We start from the raw sequence: 21,248 nt of genomic DNA on the forward strand, positions 1-21,248 counted from the left end.
TTACAGTAAGATCCTATTACTGACAACATATTCCAAGTCCAGCATACAAAAGATGTGGTACTGTATACCAAAGCTGCTCGTGCAAGTGAGAAATTAATTTGGATTATATAATCATTTTTCCTACACCAGGACTTTGTGTCAAAGAGGATCATCCACGAGCTTCAATAACACATAATTCAATGACCAAGCTCAAAGTGAGAGCACGTTAGAAAGCAAGTGCTTGTTTTAGGATCAGTATTGAACTGATTTCCAACTTTAAACCTCAGGATCAGGCTTTTGTGTCCGTTCTTTGTGTAAATTTATATCATTTCAGACAGGATGTAAGTTACAAATGAATAGGATGACTGCAAAGAGAACAATGCACGTACTTGAAATTAACCCAAAGTGCTGCTGAGGTGATATAACCCACAGAAAACAATCTCACGAGTGCAACCTTTTTCCCATATGCCTGCTATTCCCATGACATCCATTTCATTTTTGGCAGAAAACAAGTCATAGATCGTTCTTTAAAATTTGCAGGTGACAGAGAAAGAGTTAATAACACATGTCACCCTACGCTTGTCACTTCACACTGCTGTGGAGGTCGACAAAAAACTTGACTTTATACAAAGGTAACATACCCAACTCTACCTTACATATGCCATTGATGCAGATATCCCTGCTGTTTGCAGCCTCAGTGCAAGATGTTCCATCAATCGCTGCGTCGAGCATCTTCTCAGAGAACTGTCCATCAACGGGCCGGCAATGCAGTTCACAAGGATTAGCTTAAAGAGTGACAGCATGTTAGAACGCTTTGTTTATAAATCAACTGAAAGTGTGCATTTAAATTAACTTTAACAAACAACAACTGACAGGTAGCTGGTAAAATACTGACAGCATTTGTTTCCGTCTCTTGTCACCTCTCTTGACTGCCGATATTATTCACTTCCTTTTCTTTGTAGTTTTACCACTTTAGACCATTACATATCACTCCCTGGCCAACAGGACAGTTAATTGATTTGCTTCCAATCCTTTGGCAGTACAACTGTATAAGAAACCACTTAAAATTAATAATGTTGGAAATAAATGTTTTTGGACCTGCTGCTGACATCTGCGCCTGAATTCCTGATTTGCACTTCTGATGGTGAGGCTCCAAGTGTAAGCATTAACTTATGGAGGTCGAATTTTCGTTGCATGTCCCCGATCTCCCACTGTAACTATTATGGTAACTCTGGAGGAATGGCGCAGGTGGCCATTTACGCGTTTCTCTGGAGTATTCATCAATCTTCCACCAAAGTTACAGCGGGAGATTGTGAGATTCCCCAAGACCATTACTGACAACAAAATCTACCTGCATGTATTTATCAAGTGTGTCCTCCAATAGCAGAAATGCATGTCTGTCTAGCAAGAACCAGGATAATGTGCTAATATGGTGGGAGATTGTGCGGCTGGAAGAGATTACAGAGATAGGGTGAGGCCATGGAGAGATTTGAAAACAAGGATGAGAATTTTGAAATCAAGGCATTGCTTAACCGGGAGCCAATGTAGGTCAGCAAGCACAAGATGATGTAAAAGTGTTCAAACCAATTTTTAAAAATCACACTACACACTGCAGTTTCAAACAAATTGCATTAGGATAGCTGGCTCCAGCTAAACGGACAGTATCAGCGTAGATACAATTGGTTGAATGGCCTCCGTTGTGTTGTCATTTCTATTATTCTATAACATCCACTGAAGCCAGATACCAAGAGCTAAGTACTGCAGAAAGCCTAGAGGAGTGAAATTAAAAAGGACATTTCAAAAGCAAAGAGGGCATGAAAAAATATTGGTAAGCAAAATCAAGGAAAACCCAAAAATGTTTTATAAATACATAAAGAGCAAGATAATTATTAAGGAAAGGTAACCTGTTTGTTGAGGCAGAAGATGTGGGTATGGTTCTTAATGAATACTTTGCGCTGTCTTCAAAAAAGACACCCTCTCCCTCCCTCTCTCTCCCTCCTCCCTCTCTCCTCCGCTCTCGCCATCTCCTCCCGCTACGTGCTCCTCTCGGTTCTGCAGGAACACCCATGGAGGCCCAGCCCCCCCACACTGCCAGCTTCCATTGGCCCTTCTGCATCCACTGCCGCTGTTATGTCTTGAATAAAGAGTCAGACTAGATACTGCAAGCTCAAAGTAAGGTGTGACCGTAGTCCTTCATTACACATCTCAGAGTGCCTCTCCAGCCTGCGAGGCCTCCTTATATACAGGTGCTCCCAAGGGATTGTGGGATCCCTTGGGACTCTAGGGGATAAGCCCTCTGGTGGTTAGACATGGTATTTACCAGTTTACATACGTAACAGCCGCCTCCTCATTGGAGCAGGCCCGGTGTCAATCAAACTTCAAAAATTTGCGCCATCGCTTCCCGCCCTGATTGGTTGCGAGGCCGGGCAGGCCCTGATTGCCCTCTGATTGGTGCAACTGTCACTCAGTTTGGATCATGTGTTCCCAGTCCCCGGTCCCACTCCCACATCATGACAGACAAAATCTCCAGGACAGACAAAAACTGACTACAGGCAACTCTCAATTATCCATACACGGATTAACAGGAAACTGTTGTAAAGGGATTTAAAATTCTGTTGCTAACAAGTGAAAAGATAGCTCCAAATAATTTGGAAAAATCACCTTCCAAACACTGTGCTCATTTATATTTGATCATTCTCTCTCTCACACACACTCTCTCTCTCTCTCACACACTTTCTTTCTCTGTCACCGTAAAAATCACCCTCCTCTGCCCTTGCTTTGCTGGTGTGTGTGCACGCTGCTGCAGCCGCTGTCTCTCACGTAGCTGACGTTGGGAACGGGGGCTGTGCTGGCACCAGGTTCCAGCCACAGAACCTGCACATGCATGTACCTGTAATGTCCATCTTTTGTCACTGTTTGCAGTTGATTGTATTGATTCATTAAAGTTTTAACTTATAAATGTGAACTCGCCCTATTTATTCATTAAAGTTTTAACTTTGAAATGTAGACTACCCTAACGGAAAAATCGTTTACCTGGAATAGCCCAATCCCCGAGGGACCCGGATAATTGAGAGTTGTTTGTATTATTATTATAGATAAGGAATTAGCTGATGGATAGAAAACAATTGACAGGTTAGAACGATAATGTCGGGGGGAGGGGGAAGTACTGGGGTCATCTAGGGCTCAGTGTTGAGGACACTATTGTTTCTGAATTACCCCAATGACTTGCATTCAATACACATTCTCCAACTTTATACACAATACCAAATTTGGAATGGCAGTGGAAAAAATAAAGAGGAAGTTCAGAAACTACTGAATAAGTGGACGGAGCATTGGTTGAGAAGTTATCTGAAGAAGTGACAGATATGGTGAATTGAAAAAATACAGTGCATGCAGTTTATGTGATGTACATGTACTTTGAGAAAGCGTTGACAAGATAGCACACAGGAAAAATTAGAGAATAGTAAGGGATATAGAATGAGGGCAGGAGTAGCAAATTGGATTAAAAATGAAGGAAAGAGAGAGTAGTTAAAGACAATTTCTCAGAATAGTTGAAGTGGCGAGCAGTGTTCCTTAGGGTTTTGTTCTGGTACTATATCTGTCCATTTAGAACTGATATGAGGAGGAACTTCTTCTCTCAGAGAGTCGTAAATCTGTGGAATTCTCTGCCCCTGAAAGCTTTGGAGGCACGATCATTGAATATATTTAAGGTGGAAATAGACAGATTTGTGAGCGATAAGGGAGTGAAGGGTTATGGGGAGTGGGCAGGGAACTGGAATTGAGTCCATGATCAGATCAGCCATGATCTTATCAAATGGTGGAGTAGGCTCGAGGGGCCAAATGACCTATTCCTGCTCCAAATTCTTACATTCACTGCATACATCAATGATGTGGATATGGAGCTAGAGGATGTGCTGTTCAAATTTGCAGACAATACTAAAATAGGAGACATAGTAAACAATTTTGTTCATTGATCTCACCCGGTATGACACTGTGCCATATAGAGCAGAAAGGACCAGATTCCATCCCCTGCATGTGCCAAGCCAGATGATCCCAGCCAGGGAAGGTGACAGGGGCACGATAATTGGCCTCAACACCCAGAGTTATACTTGGCTCCAGGAAGCAGTCACACCCTTAAGGCTCAATAGTACTTTAGAGTTAATCAATGGTCAGGGACAGGAGGGTGTGACTTTGAATCAGGAAGGTATGGAGACTCAGGATGTTGTGATGGAGGAGCCTCAGCCCTTGACACTGTTCAACAGGTACGAGGCACTTGCTCCCTGTATGGATGAGGAAAAGGACTGGAGGATGGGAAAACTGACCACGGCTATGTGGTACAGTGGGCCATCCTAGTGGAGGGGGGGGAAGGAAGGAACATGGTAGTGGTAGGGGACAGTATTGTCAGCGGGATAAATACTGTTCTCTGCAGTCAAGACAGGGAGTTCCTGAGGTCGTGTTGCCTTCCCGGTGCCAGGGTTAAGGATATCTCCCCACGGCTGGAGAAGAACTTGGATTGGGAGGGGGAGGATCCAGTTGTAGTGCATGGGTCCATGTAGGAACCAATGACATTGATAGAACTAAGAATGATGTCCTACTGAGGGAGTTTGAGGAGCTAGGGTATAAATTAATAATCAGAACCTCAAGAGTAATAATCTCTGGATTACTACCTGAGCCACGTGCAAATTGGCAAAGGGTCAAGCAGATAAGATAGTTAAATGCATAGCTCAAAGAGTGGTTTGGGAGGAAGGGGTTTCAATTTATGGGACACTGGCACCAGTAATGGGGAAAGAGGGAGCTGTTCCAACAAGATGGGTTCCACTTAAACCAGGCTGGGACCAGCATCCTGGCGAATCGAATAACTAGAGCTGTAGATAGGGCTTTAGACTAAAAAATGGGAGGGGTAGGGGTTACGCGAGGGAAAATGTATATATCTAAAGAGAAAGGTCAATACAATAGAGAGTGTAGCGATTTGGGTAAAAATAAGCACAGTGTGACAGGAAGGGACAGAGGGTTAGACTTTCCACTAGGTGGCTATCGCCTCCAAAAATGGGCCTTGTTCCAACGATGTACGATGTCGCTGGAACATGGCCCCTTTTTTTTGGGGGCGATTTTCCACTCGGCCTTCGGCCGGCGATGTGGAATGGGCGATCTGATTTTTCGGCGATGTCACGTTCGCCCACCGAACGAGGAAGTCAAAAGCTTCCCTAGCAATGGGATTCTGGGCATGTGTGGAAGGTCATGGGGAGGTCAGGGGTCATCCACACATGTGCAGAAGGCACAGGGAGGGGCATAGAAAGAGAGAGAGAGAGAGAAGATAGAGAGAATGGAGGAAAGCAGACACAGAGAGGAGAGAGGATACATCATTGTATGTTAGATTGTTTAAAATGTTCGATTAATAGCTCAGGGGGAGAGTGGTTGGTTGGGTGGGTAGGAAGGTATTTGAAAAGAATTCTGTTTGCAATAAATTTTGTTAAAGATTTTAACAATTATTGTGCATTCTCTGATAAGGTTAGTTAACTTAGGCATTTTGAATAACTTAACATCTTTATTCTCTTGTAATAACATTACTTAAGTTAAGCACTAATGCAAATGCTGCACGACAAAGGACAGGCCAGTGCAGGAAAGGCTAAAATGTAACTCAATGTAACTCAACGCAAATGCAACTTTTGTATAAATGTAATTGTTAATCTAAATGTAAATGTGACGATCCCCAATGTAAGTTCATGCAAAACATTCCTTTATCAGCTGCTGACGCAACAACTTTGCGGCCACGTAACTCCCACGGGGTACTGTTCTTCTGGGGGAGGGGGTCGTGGTAGGACCATGGCTGCATCGCCAGGCTGGTCCTACCTGAGATCCTCACCAGCCTCCTCTTCCTCCTGCTCCTCCTCTTCCTCCTCCGCTAGCTCCTCACCAGCTGGCTCTTCCGACTCCCCATATTAGGGATGGTTTTTTAGACCAATATGTCGAGGAACCAACTAGAGGGCTGGCCATCCAAGACTGGGTGATGTGTAATAAGAAAGGACTAATTAGCAATCTTGTTGTGCGAGGCCTCTTGGGGAAGAGTGACCATAATATGGCAGAATTCTTTATTAAGATGGAGAGTGATACAGTTAATTCAGAGACTCGGGTCCTGAACTTAAGGAAAGGTAACTTCGATGGTATGAGACGTGAATTGGCTAGAATAGACTGGCAAATATACTTAAAGGGTTGACGGTGGATAGGCAATGGCAAACATTTAAAGATCACATGGATGAACTTCAACAATTGTACATCCCTGCCTGGAGTAAAAATAAAACGGGGAAGGTGGCTCAACCGTGGCTAACAAGGGAAATTAAGGATAGTGTTAAATCCAAGGAAGAGGCATATAAATTGGCCAGAAAAAGCAGCAAACCTGAGGACTGGGAGAAATTTAGAATTCAGCAGAGAAGGACAAAGGGTTTAATTAGGAAGGGGAAAATAAAGTATGAGAAGAAGCTTGCTGGGAACATAAAAAACGGACTGCAAAAGCTTCTATAGATATGTGAAGAAGAAATGATTAGTGAAGACAAACGTAGGTCCCTAGCAATCAGATTCAGGTGAATTTATAATGGGGAACAAAGAAATGGCAGACCAGTTGACCAAATACTTTGGTTCTGTCTTCACGAAGGAAGACACAAATAACCTTCCGGAAATACTAGGGGTCCGAGGGTCTAGTGAGAAGGAGGAACTGAAGGAAATCCTAGTTAGTCAGGAAATTGTGTTAGGGAAATTGATGGGATTGAAGGCCGATAAATCCCCGAGGCCTGATAATCTGCATGGCAGAGTACTTAAGGAAGTGGCCCTCGAAATAGTGGATGCATTGGTTGTCATGTATCTCATATTACTGTATATAACTGTATCTTACCATGCTATACATGACTGTAACTGGATATGACCTATAACAATAAGCATACCTTACCACCAGGGGTGCACTTGCAGGAGACACTCCATACCTGTCCCACTGTGGTATATAAAGGGAGGTCTCAGGCAAGTGCAGCACTGGAGAGCTGGAATTAAAGGTGCAGGTCCTGAGTGACCTTGACTTCAGCATGTGTCTCGTGTAAGTCAGTACATTAGAGTCAGGACTTAACAGTGGCGACAAGTTACAGGATCCCAGAATCCACAGAATGGCTACCAACAGCTCAGATGAGAAATACAATGCTGGAGACAATTGGAATGACTTTATAGAAAGGCTCCAGCAAAGCTTTGTAACCAAAGACTGGCTGGGCGACAATAAGGCAGACAAGAGAAGAGCCCGTCTCTTGACCAGCTGTGGCTCGAAAACATATGCTTTAATGAAAGACCTGCTGGCACCCGAGAAACCAGCAAGCACGTTGTTTGAGGAGTTGAGCACACTGGTGAGAGACCACCTGAAGCCAGCGAGCAGCCTACACATGGCCAGACACAGGTTCTACAACTAGAGACACTGTGTGGGCCAAAGCATACCTGACTTCGTGGCTGGCTAGTTCATGTGAGTTCCCGATGAACGAAGGAGAGAAGTACTGAGAGACTTTTTTATTGAAGGAATAGGCCACGCAGGCATATTCTGAAAGCTTATAGAGACTAAGAACTTGACTCTAGAGGCAGCAGCACTGGTCGCACAGACGTTCTTGGTAGGTGAAGAAGAAACGAGGCTGATCTATACTTCGGGTACGACAACCAACGAGGCATCGGAACAAAGGGTTCACATTGTGAAACAAACCGCTACCCCCACACACAGACAAAGACAGGAGAGCAGGCCTTCAACAGCAGACAGTGGCGCCAAAAGCCATCAAAATCAAGGGTAACATGAACGGCCGATCATACCTCATCAACCCACAATGCGAGCAATCAACAACAGATTGAGAGAAGCTCAAGGGAGATCAGCCAGTCGCAGCTCATCCTTTGGAAACAATGGAAACGGTCTGTGTTGGAGATGTGGGGGAAGGCACTCAACCAGGGTGTGTCGATTTCAGCATGCCATTTGCAGAAACTGCAACTACACAGGTCATCTGGCTCGCATGTGCAGAAAAACAGTAGCTTGGCTGGTATACGAATCGGAAGTGTCAGAAAGCGGACCAGAAGACGGTTGGAACAGTGCATGGGACGCCGAGGTACAATGGGCTAACACGATCAATGTCCACTGTTCTTACACCAAGACGCCTCCAATTATGATGAGGGTCCTACTAATGGGATACCCTCAACATGGAACTGGACACGGGGGCCAGTCAATCCCTCATGAGTGTTCAACAATTTGAACAGCTGTGGCCGCACAAAAGCAACAGACCAAAACTCACAAAGATCGACACCAAACTAAGGACCTATACTAAAGAAATCGTCCCAGTCCTTGGCAGCGCCATGCTCTCAGTCATACACAAAGGGATGGTGCACCGACTTTCCCTGTGGATTGTCCTCGGGAATCTCCCAGCCCTGTTGGGGAGAAGCTGGCTCGCAGTATTTAATTGGAAATGCGATGATGTTCATGCCATGTCATCAGAGGACCGGACCTCCTGCTCAACAGTTCTAAGTCGTTTTGAACATCTCTTTCAGTCAGGTGTGGGCACCTTCAAAGGGGCTAAAGTTAGAATCTACATCACACAGAATGCCAGACCGGTCCATCACAAGGCTAGAGCTGTGCCTTATGTGATAAGGAAAAAGATTGAAAATGAACTGGACCGGCTTCCGCGGGAAGGCATAATTTCTCCCGTGGAATTCAGCGACTGGGCAAGCCCCATCGTCCCTGTCATGAAGCCTGATGGATCCGTGCGAATCTGTGGGGATTACAAGTCTACCATAAACAGAGACACCCTACAGGACCAATACCCGCTGCCCAGAGCGGAGGACCTATTTGCCACGTTGGCTGGGGGAAAACTTTTCTTGAAACTTGACCTCACATCTGCGTATATGATGCAAGAATTGACCGAAGAATCTAAGCTACTCACCACCATCAACACACATCGAGGCCTTTTTGTGTACAATCGATGCCCATTTGGCATTAGGTCGGCAGCTGCTATATTCCAGCGCAACATGGAAAGTCTGCTCAACTCCATCCCGGGGACGGTTGTGTTTCAAGACGACATACTCATCACGGGCAGGAACAACAACTCCCATCTCCGCAATTTGGAGGAAGTACTAAAGCGATTGGATCGGGTAGACCTAAGAGTTAAGAAATCCAAGTGTCTGTTTCTCGCACCCGAGGTTGAATTTTTGGGCAGAGAGATTGCCGCTGATGGAATCCGCCCAACCGAATCCAAAACCGAAGCGATTCGCCTGGCACCCAGGCCCCGGAATGTCTCGGAACTGCGCATCTTTCTCGGGCTACTCAATTACTTTGGGAACTTTGTGCAGAACTTGAGCACACTGCTGGAGCCTCTCCACGTGCTACTCAGAAAGGGGTGCGATTGGTTTTGGGGGGACGCCCAAGAATGCGCTTTCAATAAGGCACGCAACCTTCTATGTTCCAAGAGTGTTTTAGCCTTTTTTGACCCAGGTAAAAAGTTAGTTCTTACGTGTGGTGTGTCAGCATACGGGGTCAGGTGCGTTTTACATCATGTCAATAATGTGGGTAAATTGCAGCCCGTTGTTTATGCCTCCAGGTCACTTTCACGGGCGGAGCGTGGGTACTGTATGGTTGAGAAGGAGGCGCTCATGTGCGTGTACAGTGTCCAAAAGATGCACCAATACCTTTTCGGGGCCAAGTTTGCATTAGAGAACGACCATAAACCCCACATGTCCCTACTATCCGAGTGCAAGGCAATCAATGCCAACGCCTCGGCGCGAATTTGGCGGTGGGCACTCATGCTGGCGTCTTACGACTACACGATAAGGCACAGACCAGGCACAGATAACTGTGCCGACGCGCTTAGCAGGCTACCCCTGGCGACCACAGAAGGACTGGACTGTGAGATGGTCATGGCAATCAATGCCTTTGAATCCACAGGTTCGCCCATGACGGCTCACCAAATCAGAGCCTGGACGACCAGCGACCCCACATTATCTCTAGTTAAAAGATGCGTTTTAACCGGTGACTGGGCAGAGGCTCGCGATGCCTGCCCCGAGGAGGTCAAACCCTTCCATAGGCGCATGCATGAACTCTCACTACAGGCAGACTGCCTGATGTGGGGCAGCCGAGTAGTTATGCCCTTACGAGGCAGGGAGGCGTTTGTCCGGGAGCTCCATTGCGAGCTCCGTTGCGAGCACCCGGGGATCGTCCTAATGACGATCTCATGTCTGGTGGCCTGGCATTGACGCGGACTTGGAGCTCTGCGTCCGTCGGTGCACCATTTGTGCCCAAGTCAGGAAAGCCCTCAGGGAGGCCCCCCTAAACCCCTGGCCCTGGCCCACCAAACCGTGGTCGTGGGTGCATGTAGACTATGCGGGCCCAATCATGGGCAAAATGTTCCTCGTAGCCATTGATGCATTTTCAAAATGGATCGAGTGCACCATTTTAAACTCGAGCACCACCTCCACCACTGTGGAGAGCCTTAGAACCATGTTTGCAACGCACGGCATTCCTGACATATTGGTCAGCGATAATGGCCCGTGCTTCGCCAGAGCAGAATTTCACGATTTTATAGTTGAACACGGTATAAATCACGTTAAGATGGCACCTTTCAAGCCGGCCTCCAATGGCCAGGCGGAGTGAGCAGTGCAGATCATTAAATAAAGCACGCTCAGAATCCAAGGTCCCACGCTGCAGAGCCGCCTGTCGCGACTGCTGCTGGCATACAAATCTCGTCCGCATTCGTTGACTGGGGTTCCCCCCGCGCAACTCTTGATGAAACAAACCTTAAAGACCAGGCTCTCGTTAATCCTCCCAGACATGCATGAAATTGTTGAGGCTGAGCATCAAAAGCTAACTGAGTACCATGACCGAAATTCGAGGAGGAGGTGGAATGAGATCGGGGACAAAGTGTTTGTGCTAAACTATGGCCGGGGTCCCAAATGGCTTGCAGGGACAGTAACAGACAAAGAGGGAAACAGGCTACTGGTTGTACAAATGGACAATGGCCAAACCTGCCGGAGGCATGTAGACCAAGTAAAAAGTAGATTCACTGATAACACTGAAGAACCAGAGGCAGACTACAATGTGGAACTCACACCACACCTGGTGGACAGACAGGTGGAACAACCTGAGGAAGGGGCAGTCTCAACAGACAGCCCAGGCGAGATACCAACAATCACACCGAACGAAAAACAGGCACCAAGGCAAACAACTGAACCACAACTAAGACGTTCCATGCGAGAGCGCAGACCACCTGAGAAACTGAATCTATAAAGGCAATAAGACCTTGGGGGAGGGTGATGTCATGTGTCTCACATTAACTGTATCTTACCATGCTCTCCATGACTGTAACTGGATATGACCTGTAACAATAAGCATACCTTACCACCAGGGGTGCACTTGCAGGAGACACTCGATACCTGGCCCACAGTGCAAGTGCAGCACTGGAGAGCTGGAATTAAAGGTATAGGTCCTGAGTGACCTTGACTTCAGCATGTATCTCGTGTAAGTCAGTACATTAGAGTCAGGACTTAACATTGGTGATCATTTTCCAACAGTCTATCGAATCTGGATCAGTTCCTATGGACTGGAGGATAGCTAATGTAACCACACTTTTTAAAAAAAGGAGGGAGAGAGAAAACGGGTAATTACAGACCGGTTAGCCTGACATCAGTAGTGGGGAAAATGTTAGAATTATTAAAGATGAAATAGCAGCACATTTGGAAAGCGGTGACAGGATCGGTCCAAGTCAGCATGGATTTCTAAAAGGGAAATCATGCTTGACAAATCTTCTAGAATTTGTTGAGGATGTAACTAATAGAGTGGACAAGGGAGAAACAGTGGATGTGGTGTATTTGGACTTTCAAAAGGCTTTTGGCAAGGTCCCACATAAGAGATTGGTGTGCAAAATTAAAGCACATGGTATTGGGGGTAATGTACTGACGTGGATAGAGAACTGGTTGGCAGACAGGAAGCAGAGAGTCGGGATAAATGGGTCCTTTTCAGAATGGCAGGCAGTGACTCGTGGGCTGCCGCAGGGCTCAGTGCTGGGACCACAGCTATTTACAAATTTCATCAATGATTTAGATGAAGGAATTGAGAGTAATATCTCCAAGTTTGCGGATGACACTAAGCTGGGTGGCGGTGTGAGCTGTGAGGAGGACGCTAAGAGGTTGTAGGGTGGCTTGGACATGATAGGTGAGTGGGCAAATGCATGGCAGATGCAGTATAATGTGGATAAATGTGAGGTTATCCACTTTGGGGGCAAAAACACGAAGGCAGAATACCATCTGAATGGCGGCAAATAGGAAAAGGGGAGGTGCAACGAGACCTGGTTGTCATGGTACACCTGTCATTGAAGGTTGGCATGCAGGTGCAGCAGGCAGTGAAGGCGGCAAATGGCATGTTGGCCTTCATAGATAGGGGTTTTGAGTATAGGAGCAGGGAGGTCTTGCTGCAGCTGTACAGGGCCTTGGTGAGGCCTCAACTGGAATATTGTGTTCAGTTTTGGTCCCCTAATCTGAGGAAGATCGTTCTTGCTATTGAGGGAGTGCAGCGAAGGTTCACCAGACTGATTCCCGGGATGGCAGGACTGACATATGAGGAGAGACTGGATCGATTGGACCTGTATTCACTGGTGTTTAGAAGAATGAGAGGGGATCTCATAGAAACATATAAAATTCTGACGGGAATGGACAGGTTAGATGCAGGAAGAATGTTCCCAATGCTGGGGGAGTCCAGAACCAGGGGTCACAGTTTAAGGAGAAGGGGTAAGCCATTTAGGACCGAGATGAGGAGAAACTTCTTCACAGAGAGTTGTTAACCTGTGGAAATCTCTTCCGCAGAGAGCTGTTGATGCCAGTTCGTTACATATATTCAAGGGGGAGTTGGATATGGCCCTTATGGCTAAAGGGATCAAGGGGTATGAAGAGAAAGCAGGAAAGGGGTACTGAGGTGAATGATCAGCCATGATCTTATTGAATGCTGATGCAGGCTCGAAGGGCCGAATGGCCTGCTCCTGCACCTATTTTTCTATGTTTCTAACTAGTGGGGTGCAGCAGGGACCAAGGTTGGGATCCCAACTATTTACAATCTATATTAATAGCTTGGTGAAGGGACCGAGTGTAACGTAGCCAAGTTTGCTGATGATACAAAGGTGGGAGGAGAAGCAATGTGTGAGGAGAACACAAAAAACCTGCAAAAGGACATAGCCAGGCTAAGTGAGTGGGCAAAAATTTGGCAGATGGAGTATAATGTTGCAAAGTGAGAGGTTATGCACTTTGGCAGAAAAAAAATCGAAGAGCAAGTTATTATTTAAATGGAGAAAGATTGCGAAGTGCTGCAGTACAGCGGGACCTGGGGGTATTTGTGCATGAAACACAAAAGATTAGTGTGTATGTACAGCACGTGATCAGGAAGGCCAATGGAATCTTAGCCTTTATTGCAAAGGGGATGGAGTATAAAAGCAGGGAAGTCTTGCTACAGCTATATAATGTGTGGGTGAGGCCACACCTGGAATACTGCGTGCAGTTTTGGTTCCCATATTTATGAAAGGATATACTTGCTTTGGAGGCAGTTCAGAAAAAGTTCACTAGGTTGATTCCAGAGATGAGGGGGTTGACTTGTGAGGAAAGGTTGTGTATGTTGTGCCTCTACTCATTGGAATTCAGAAGAATAAGAGGTGATCTTATCGAAAAGTATAAGATTATGAGGGGGCTTGACAAGGTGGATACAGAGAGGATGTTTCCACTGATAGGGGAGACTATAACTAGGGGGCCTAATCTTAGAATAAGGAGCCGCCCATTTAAAACTGAGATGGGGAGGAATTTCTCCTCTCAGAGGGTTGTAAATCTGTGGAATTCGCTGCCTCAGAGAGCTGTGAAAGCTGGGTCACTGAATAAATTTAAGACAGAGATAGACAATTTCTTAACCGATAACGGAGTAAGGGGTTATGGGGAGCAGGCAGGGAAGTGGACCTGAGTCCATGATCGGATCAGCCATGATTGAATTAAATAGCGGAGCAGGCTCGAGGGGCCGCATGGCCTACTTCTGCTCCTATTTCTTATGTAGGAAGGATATACTTACCTTGGAGGTGGTGCAACGAAGATTCACTCGATCATTTCCTGGGATGAGAGATTATGTTGAACGGGCCTATTCTCTCAGGAGTTTAGAAGAATGAGAGGTGATCTCATTGAAACATACAAGATTCTGAAGGGGATTGACAGGGTAGATGCTGAGAGGTTGTTTCCACTGGCTGGAGTGTCTAGAACTAGGGGCACATTCTCAGGATAATGGGTAGGCCACGTAAGACAGAGATGAGGAGGAATTTCTTCACTCAGAGGGTTGTGAACCTTTGGAATTCTCTGCCCCAGAAGGCTCTGGATGCTGAGTCTCTGAATATATTCAAAGCTGAGATCGATAGACTTTTGCAGTCTAGGGGAATCAAGTGATATGGATATCGGACGGGAAAGTGCAGTTGAGATCAATAATCAGCCATAAACTTATTGAATGGCAGAGCAGGCTCGAGTGGCCGTATAAGAACATAAAAACATAAGAAATAGGAACAGGAGTAGGCCATACGGGCCCCTTGAACCTGCTCCGCCATTCAATAAGATCATGGCTGATCTGATCTTGGAATCAGCTCCACTTCCCCGCCCGCTCCTCATAACCCCTTATCGTTTAAGAAACTGTTTATTTCTGTCTTAAATTTATTCAATGTCCCAGCTTCCACAGCTCTTTGAGGCAGCGAATTCCTCAGATTTACAACCCGCTGAGAAAATAAATTTCTCCTCATCTCAGTTTTAAATGGGCGTCCCCTTATTCTAAGATCATGCCCTCTAGTTCTAGTCTCCCCTATCAGTGGAAACATCCTCTCTGCATCCACCTTGTCAAGCCCCCTCATAATCTTATTCGTTTCGATAAGATCACCTCTCATTCTTCTGAATTCCAATGAGTAGAGACCCAACCTACTCAACGTTTCCTCATAAGTCAACCCCCGCATCCCCGGAATCAACCTGGTGAACCTTCTCTGAACTACCTCCAAAGCAAATATTTCCTTTCTTTAAAATGGAAACCAAAACTGCACGCAGTATTCCAGGTGTGGCCTCACCAATACCCTGTATAGTTGTAGCAAGACTTCCCTGCTTTTGTATTCCATCCCCTTTGCAATAAAGACTAAGATTCCATTGGCCTTCCTGATCATTTGCTGTACCTGCATACTATCCTTTTGTGTTTCATGCACAAGGATTCCCAGGTCCCGCTGTACTGTAGCACTTTGCAATCTTTCTCTATTTAAATAATAACTTGCTCTTTGATTTTTTTCTGCCAAAGTGCATGACCTCACACTTTCCAACATTGTACTCCATCTGCCAAATGTTTGCCCACTCACCTAGACTTTTTGCAGATTTTTTTGTGTCCTCCTCACACATTGCTTTTCCTCTCATCTTTTTATCGTCAGCAAACTTGGCTACGTTACACTCTGTCCCTTCTTCCAAGTAGCTAATATAGATTGTAAATATTTGGGGTCCCAGCACTGATCCCTGCAGCACCCCACTAGTTGCTGATTGCCAACCAGAGAATGAACCATTTATTCCGACACTCTGTTTTCTGTTAGTTAGTCAATCCTCTATCCATACTAATATATTACCCCCAACCCCGTGAACCTTTATCTTGTGCAGCAACCTTTTATGTGGCATCTTGTCAAATACCTTATGGAAGTTCAAATACACACCCACTGGTTTCCCTTTATCCACCCTGTTCATTACATCCTCAAAGAATTCTAGCAAATTTGTCAAACATGATTTCCCTTGATAAATCCATGCTGACAATGCCTGACCAAATTTTGCTTTTCCAAATGTCCTGCTACCGCTTCTTGAATAATGGATTCCAACATTTTCCCAACCACATATGGTAGGCTAACTGGTTTATAGTTTCCTGTTTTTTGTCTGTCTTCTTTTTTAAATTGGGGCGTTACATTTGCAGTTTTCCAATCTGCTGGGACTTCGCCAGAATCCCAGGACCTAACTTTCTTACCCTCCATCTGAATTTGAAATTCTATCATGCTATAATCACTCATTCCAAGGGGATCCTTTACTAGGAGATTGTTTATTAATCCTGTACTAATACACAGGACCAGATCTAAGATAGCCTGCTCCCTGGTTGGTTCCGTTATATTCTGTTCAAGGAACCCTTCTGCACTCTATGAACTCTTCCTCAAGGCTACCCTGACCAATTTGATTTGTCCAATCAATATGGAAGTTAAAATCTCCCATGATTATTGCGGTTTCCTTTTTACAAGCCCCCACTATAGAAACATAGAAACATAGAAAATAGGTGCAGGAGTAGGCCATTCGGCCCTTCTAGCCTGCACCGCCACTCAATGAGTTCATGGCTGAACATGCAACTTCAGTACCCCATTCCTGCTTTCTCGCCATACCCCTTGATCCCCCTAGTAGTAAGGACTTCATCTAACTCCTTTTTGAATATATTTTGTGAATTGGCCCCAACAACTTTCTGTGGTAGAGAATTCCACAGGTTCACCACTCTCTGGGTGAAGAAATTCCTCCTCATCTCGGTCCTAAATGGCTTACCCCTTATCCTTAGACTGTGTCCCCTGGTTCTGGACTTCCCCAACATTGGGAACATTCTTTCTGCATCTAACCTGTCTAACCCCGTCAGAATTTTAAACGTTTCTATGAGGTCCCCTCTCATTCTTCTGAACTCCAGTGAATACAAGCCCAGTTGATCCAGTCTTTCTTGATAGGTCAGTCCCGCCATCCCGGGAATCAGTCTGGTGAACCTTCGCTGTACTCCCTCAATAGCAAGAATGTCCTTCCTCAGGTTAGGAGACCAAAACTGTACACAATACTCCAGGTGTGGCCTCACCTAGGCCCTGTACAACTGTAGCAACACCTCCCTGCCCCTGTACTCAAATCCCTTCGCTATGAAGGCCAACATGCCATTTGCTTTCTTAACCGCCTGCTGTACCTGCATGCCAACCTTCAATGACTGATGTACCATGACACCCAGGTCTCGTTGCACCTCCCCTTTTCCTAATCTGTCACCATTCAGATAATAGTCTGTCTCTGTTTTTACCACCAAAGTGGATAACCTCACATTTATCCACATTATACTTCATCCGCCATGCATTTGCCCACTCACCTAACCTATCCAAGTCGCTCTGCAGCCTCATAGCATCCTCCTCGCAGCTCACATTGCCACCCAACTTAGTGTCATCCACAAATTTGGAGATACTACATTTAATCCCCTCGTCTAAATCATTAATGTACAGTGTAAACAGCTGGGGCCCCAGCACAGAACCTTGCGGTACCCCACTAGTCACTGCCTGCCATTCTGAAAAGTACCCATTTACTCCTACTCTTTGCTTCCTGTCTGACAACCAGTTCTCAATCCATGTCAGCACACTACCCCCAATCCCATGTGCTTTAACTTTGCACATTATTCTCTTGTGTGGGACCTTGTCGAAAGCCTTCTGAAAGTCCAAATATACCACATCAACTGGTTCTCCCTTGTCCACTCTACTGGAAACAGCCTCAAAAAATTCCAGAAGATTTGTCAAGCATGATTTCCCTTTCACAAATCCATGCTGACTTGGACCTATCATGTCACCTCTTTCCAAATGCACTGCTATGACATCCTTAATAATTGATTCCATCATTTTACCCACTACCGATGTCAGGCTGACCGGTCTATAATTCCCTGTTATCTCTCTCCCTCCTTTTTTAAAAAGTGGGGTTACATTGGCTACCCTCCACTCCATAGGAACTGATCCCCTGCTTTATGCTCCGACCAACAGAGTTGCTACTGTTAGGGGGCCCACCAGTGACTTTTTCCCCTTATTATTCCTTATCTCCACTCCTGGTCCTATTTTTTATGTTCTCATGTTATGTTCTTATTGGATAAATAAGCCATGACTCCTGCTCCTGATCATCATCCAGAAGAGGAGTAATGGGAAGAAAGTTGGATGCAAAAAAATTTTTTATTCTTCAAACAAAACTTTGATAAGTTTTAAGGATCCGTGCAGTACACCAAATCCAAATCCGTGCAATACACTGGTATCTAAATCGTTATCCTCAAAATCCGAAAGTTAATTTTAATTTGACAAGGTGTTAGCAGGTTCATAACTTTTCACTTCACAGCTCAGCTGATTGGCGTTGCGCGATCAGTTATACGATCAAGGAAGCTTGCAGAAACTCTTTTGTTGATAATGAGAAATCAGATTGCAAGTTAAAGACAGGAAAACCTTCCAAGGTCTTCACTGCATGCTGGTGACATTCACTGTCAATCTCTGCCCATGTGGTGAATTTTGACAAATTTAAGACAAGTTTTAAATCCCAGTAGCAATGCACTCCATGCACTTGCTTTCATACGCCTGTCACTAAAACTGAAATAGAGTGTCATCTGAGAGAGCTAACAGTGATAGCTACCAACGCCACGTGTGATTGGCTTTATAAACTGAAAATACTAAACACATTTATATTGAAGAATTGCTTTCATTGATTCTTTGATGCATGACAGGTTTGTGGTGTTTCAAATTCTCTGTTTAAATGAGGGACCGATTCAGACCAAGGGGAGCAATGCTGAAGCAACTGCATTTCAAAATCACACATGCGCAGTGGCTCGACAGATTCCTTAGCAGACTGTGGACCTTCCTTCCCCAGTGTACAGGAAGGTCCCTATAGGCCAACAAAGTCTGCACTGCTGAGGGAACCGCCTACCAGCTATCAGAACAAAATAGAAGCAGAGGAATCCAGTGGAAAACTTTGAAACCCACCTCTTGAGGCAGACCTCACTGTCTCTGGAAGTACCTGCATTACTTCCACAGGGAGTGCTGAAATATAAGCAGCGTACAGAAGAATCATTGTGCAATATCTGTACTCTAACATCTATCTAGCATTGGAAGGTGCTTGGGGCAAATTAGACTACCTTCTCCATTATATATTTTTTCTTTTAACTTCCCATCCACTGTTTATTTTCCTCCTTCGTGTTCTGCTTCACAAATGCACAAGGAGCACTACAGAAATGCAAGATTTTATTGGAACAAGTATGACTTTAAGATTTAAAGGTGCATTGTTGTCTGGTAATGTTTGTAAATGAAGAAAAATGGAAGGATGCAATGACATAATCACAGCACTGATCATGTCTGCTACTAAAATGCTTTTCTTTATATTTAAATTATAACATATATTTGTTATGTAAAATACTATTTTACAAAGTCATTACAAAATGGTTGCACTTAGACAGTTTTCAGAGTAGAATACTTTTAGCCAGTTGAGCAACCAAGTCTGATCAAGTCTTTCCCAACCTCAAATATTACCGTGCCTCTTTATATAGGCTAAGTTATTTTAGCTTTAATAACATTTACTGAAGGGGGTAATTTTAATGTTAGCGAGTGAATTGATGTTACAGGGCAAAACTGTACCAATTATTTCAATTTTAAGACAACAACTGCCATTATATAACTCCTTTAATACAGAAAAATGACACATGGCACCTCACAGAGGCACGAAAATAATTAATGCCATACTAAAAAGGCTGTAGGAGAGGTGACTGAGAGCTTGGTCAAAGAGATGGGTTTTAGGGAAGGCCTTAATGGAGTAGAGGAGGTGGAGAGGCAGAACTGTATGGGAAGTAATTTCTGAGAGGACAATTAAACTACTGTCTACAGTGTAAAAGAAAAAAAATTATATATGGTTCCTTTGCCTCAAGAGTGAATATTATGAAAGTGCACCCTGCAGGAATTTACAGTTATCAATTTTAATGGATACACAAGCACGCTGACACTCCGATCTTCCTATCTAAATTCTGAGTATGTTCTCCAGCATTCAAAGCTCTGTGACGAGAACGAGAGCGAGAGTTTGGAAAATCTATCCTTTCGTCTCAACCACGTGTATACGTTTGCAATACAAGGTGAAACATTCGATCGAAATGAACTACATACCAATATGATGGACTGGAATCCAAGAGTAGAGTTCATTTTTGTAAAGAACTGTGTCGAACTCGCTGCACTGCATCTGACGGAAAGTAGGTGTCTCCTGCAGACATGGTTTGACATTGCAAATACGATACCGCTTGCGTTTTCCAGTACAGTACTTCCCGCCAAATTTTGGTCTGGTCAAAAGAAAAATCACCTTAGAGTTTCCAATACCGCTTCTATGGACACTTAAATGTGAAGTTACATTCCACAATTCTATACTTTGACTGTTAACATTATCCTACTGTCACTGCAGAAAGTTCTCTGGATTGAAAATGATATCATTAATTGGAGTGGCCAACAATAAATTTGAACACACACTTGTCTACCTTTTAGCTTTTACCAAGCCACAGTTGAAGAACTCATGCCGCCTTTGTACTCATTACGGAGCCAGACTGCATTGCGGGCTATATTTTCCAATGATTTTAATGGAGAATGAATTTGCTTTTATATAGCACCTTTCACATGCTCATGATGTCCCAAAGCGTTTCACAACCAATTAATTACTTTTTTTAAAGTGCCGTCTCTGTTGTCATGTAAGCAACTGCAGCAGCCAATTTGCAATACAGCAAGGTCTTACAAAAAGCATTTACATGAATGACCACATGATCTGTTTAGCTGGTGCTGATTGAGGGATAAGTGGGAAAACTCCCTCCTATTATTCAAATAGTGCCATAGGATCTTTTATATTCACCTGAAAGACAGAATGGAAATCAATTGAAAATCTCATTCAAAAGACTCCCTAGTGTGATATCTTCTTTGCGACATCACAAAAATGCACATACACAAGATAGCTCCACAGGACCTTGTCATGTGACCTTGTCATGTAATCCTTTTATTGTATACATCAGCAGTTGCATTACCACAGTGGTCCACTAGCTGTAGCAGTAGTCCATTAGGGGGAGCTGTATTACTCTTCTCCCTCTTTAATGAAGAAATAATCATAACAAAATAATCATCATACATAACTTATATGGTTATACACAACAAAAGATATGGGGCTCAATTTTTCCTAATGCCGTTTTTTAGCATATTGCCAGCGTTATGCCCGTTTTTCTTTGCTCCAACTATAGGCAACTCTCCATTATCCGCACACAGATGCAACGGGAAACCGTTGTAATGGCATTTAAAATTCCATGTGTGTGCGCACTGCTGTAGCCGCTGTTCCTCGCGGCCGCTGCTGACGTCGGAGTCCTTTCGGCCCGGGAAGGAAGTGTGCCTCGGAGCTAGACAATCCCCTCCTCGAGGCCACCTGCATGCATGCTGGTAATG

At 44.7% G+C, this 21,248-nt stretch overlaps 1 protein-coding gene across 1 annotated transcript in view; it reads right to left on the minus strand.

Moving 5' to 3' along the window:
- Positions 1–21,248, minus strand: part of LOC139228763 (A disintegrin and metalloproteinase with thrombospondin motifs 12-like) — an 801,719-nt gene that overhangs the window by 309,865 nt on the left and 470,606 nt on the right. Inside the window, exons 12-13 of the mRNA XM_070860105.1 lie at positions 19,944–20,113; positions 631–764 (exon numbers count right to left, since the gene is read on the minus strand). Coding sequence (XP_070716206.1) covers positions 631–764; positions 19,944–20,113 — 304 coding nt within the window. The remainder of the gene's footprint in view (positions 1–630; positions 765–19,943; positions 20,114–21,248) is intronic.

Source organism: Pristiophorus japonicus, chromosome 2 (genome assembly GCF_044704955.1).
Source record: "Pristiophorus japonicus isolate sPriJap1 chromosome 2, sPriJap1.hap1, whole genome shotgun sequence".
NCBI classification, from domain to species: Eukaryota; Metazoa; Chordata; class Chondrichthyes; family Pristiophoridae; genus Pristiophorus; species Pristiophorus japonicus.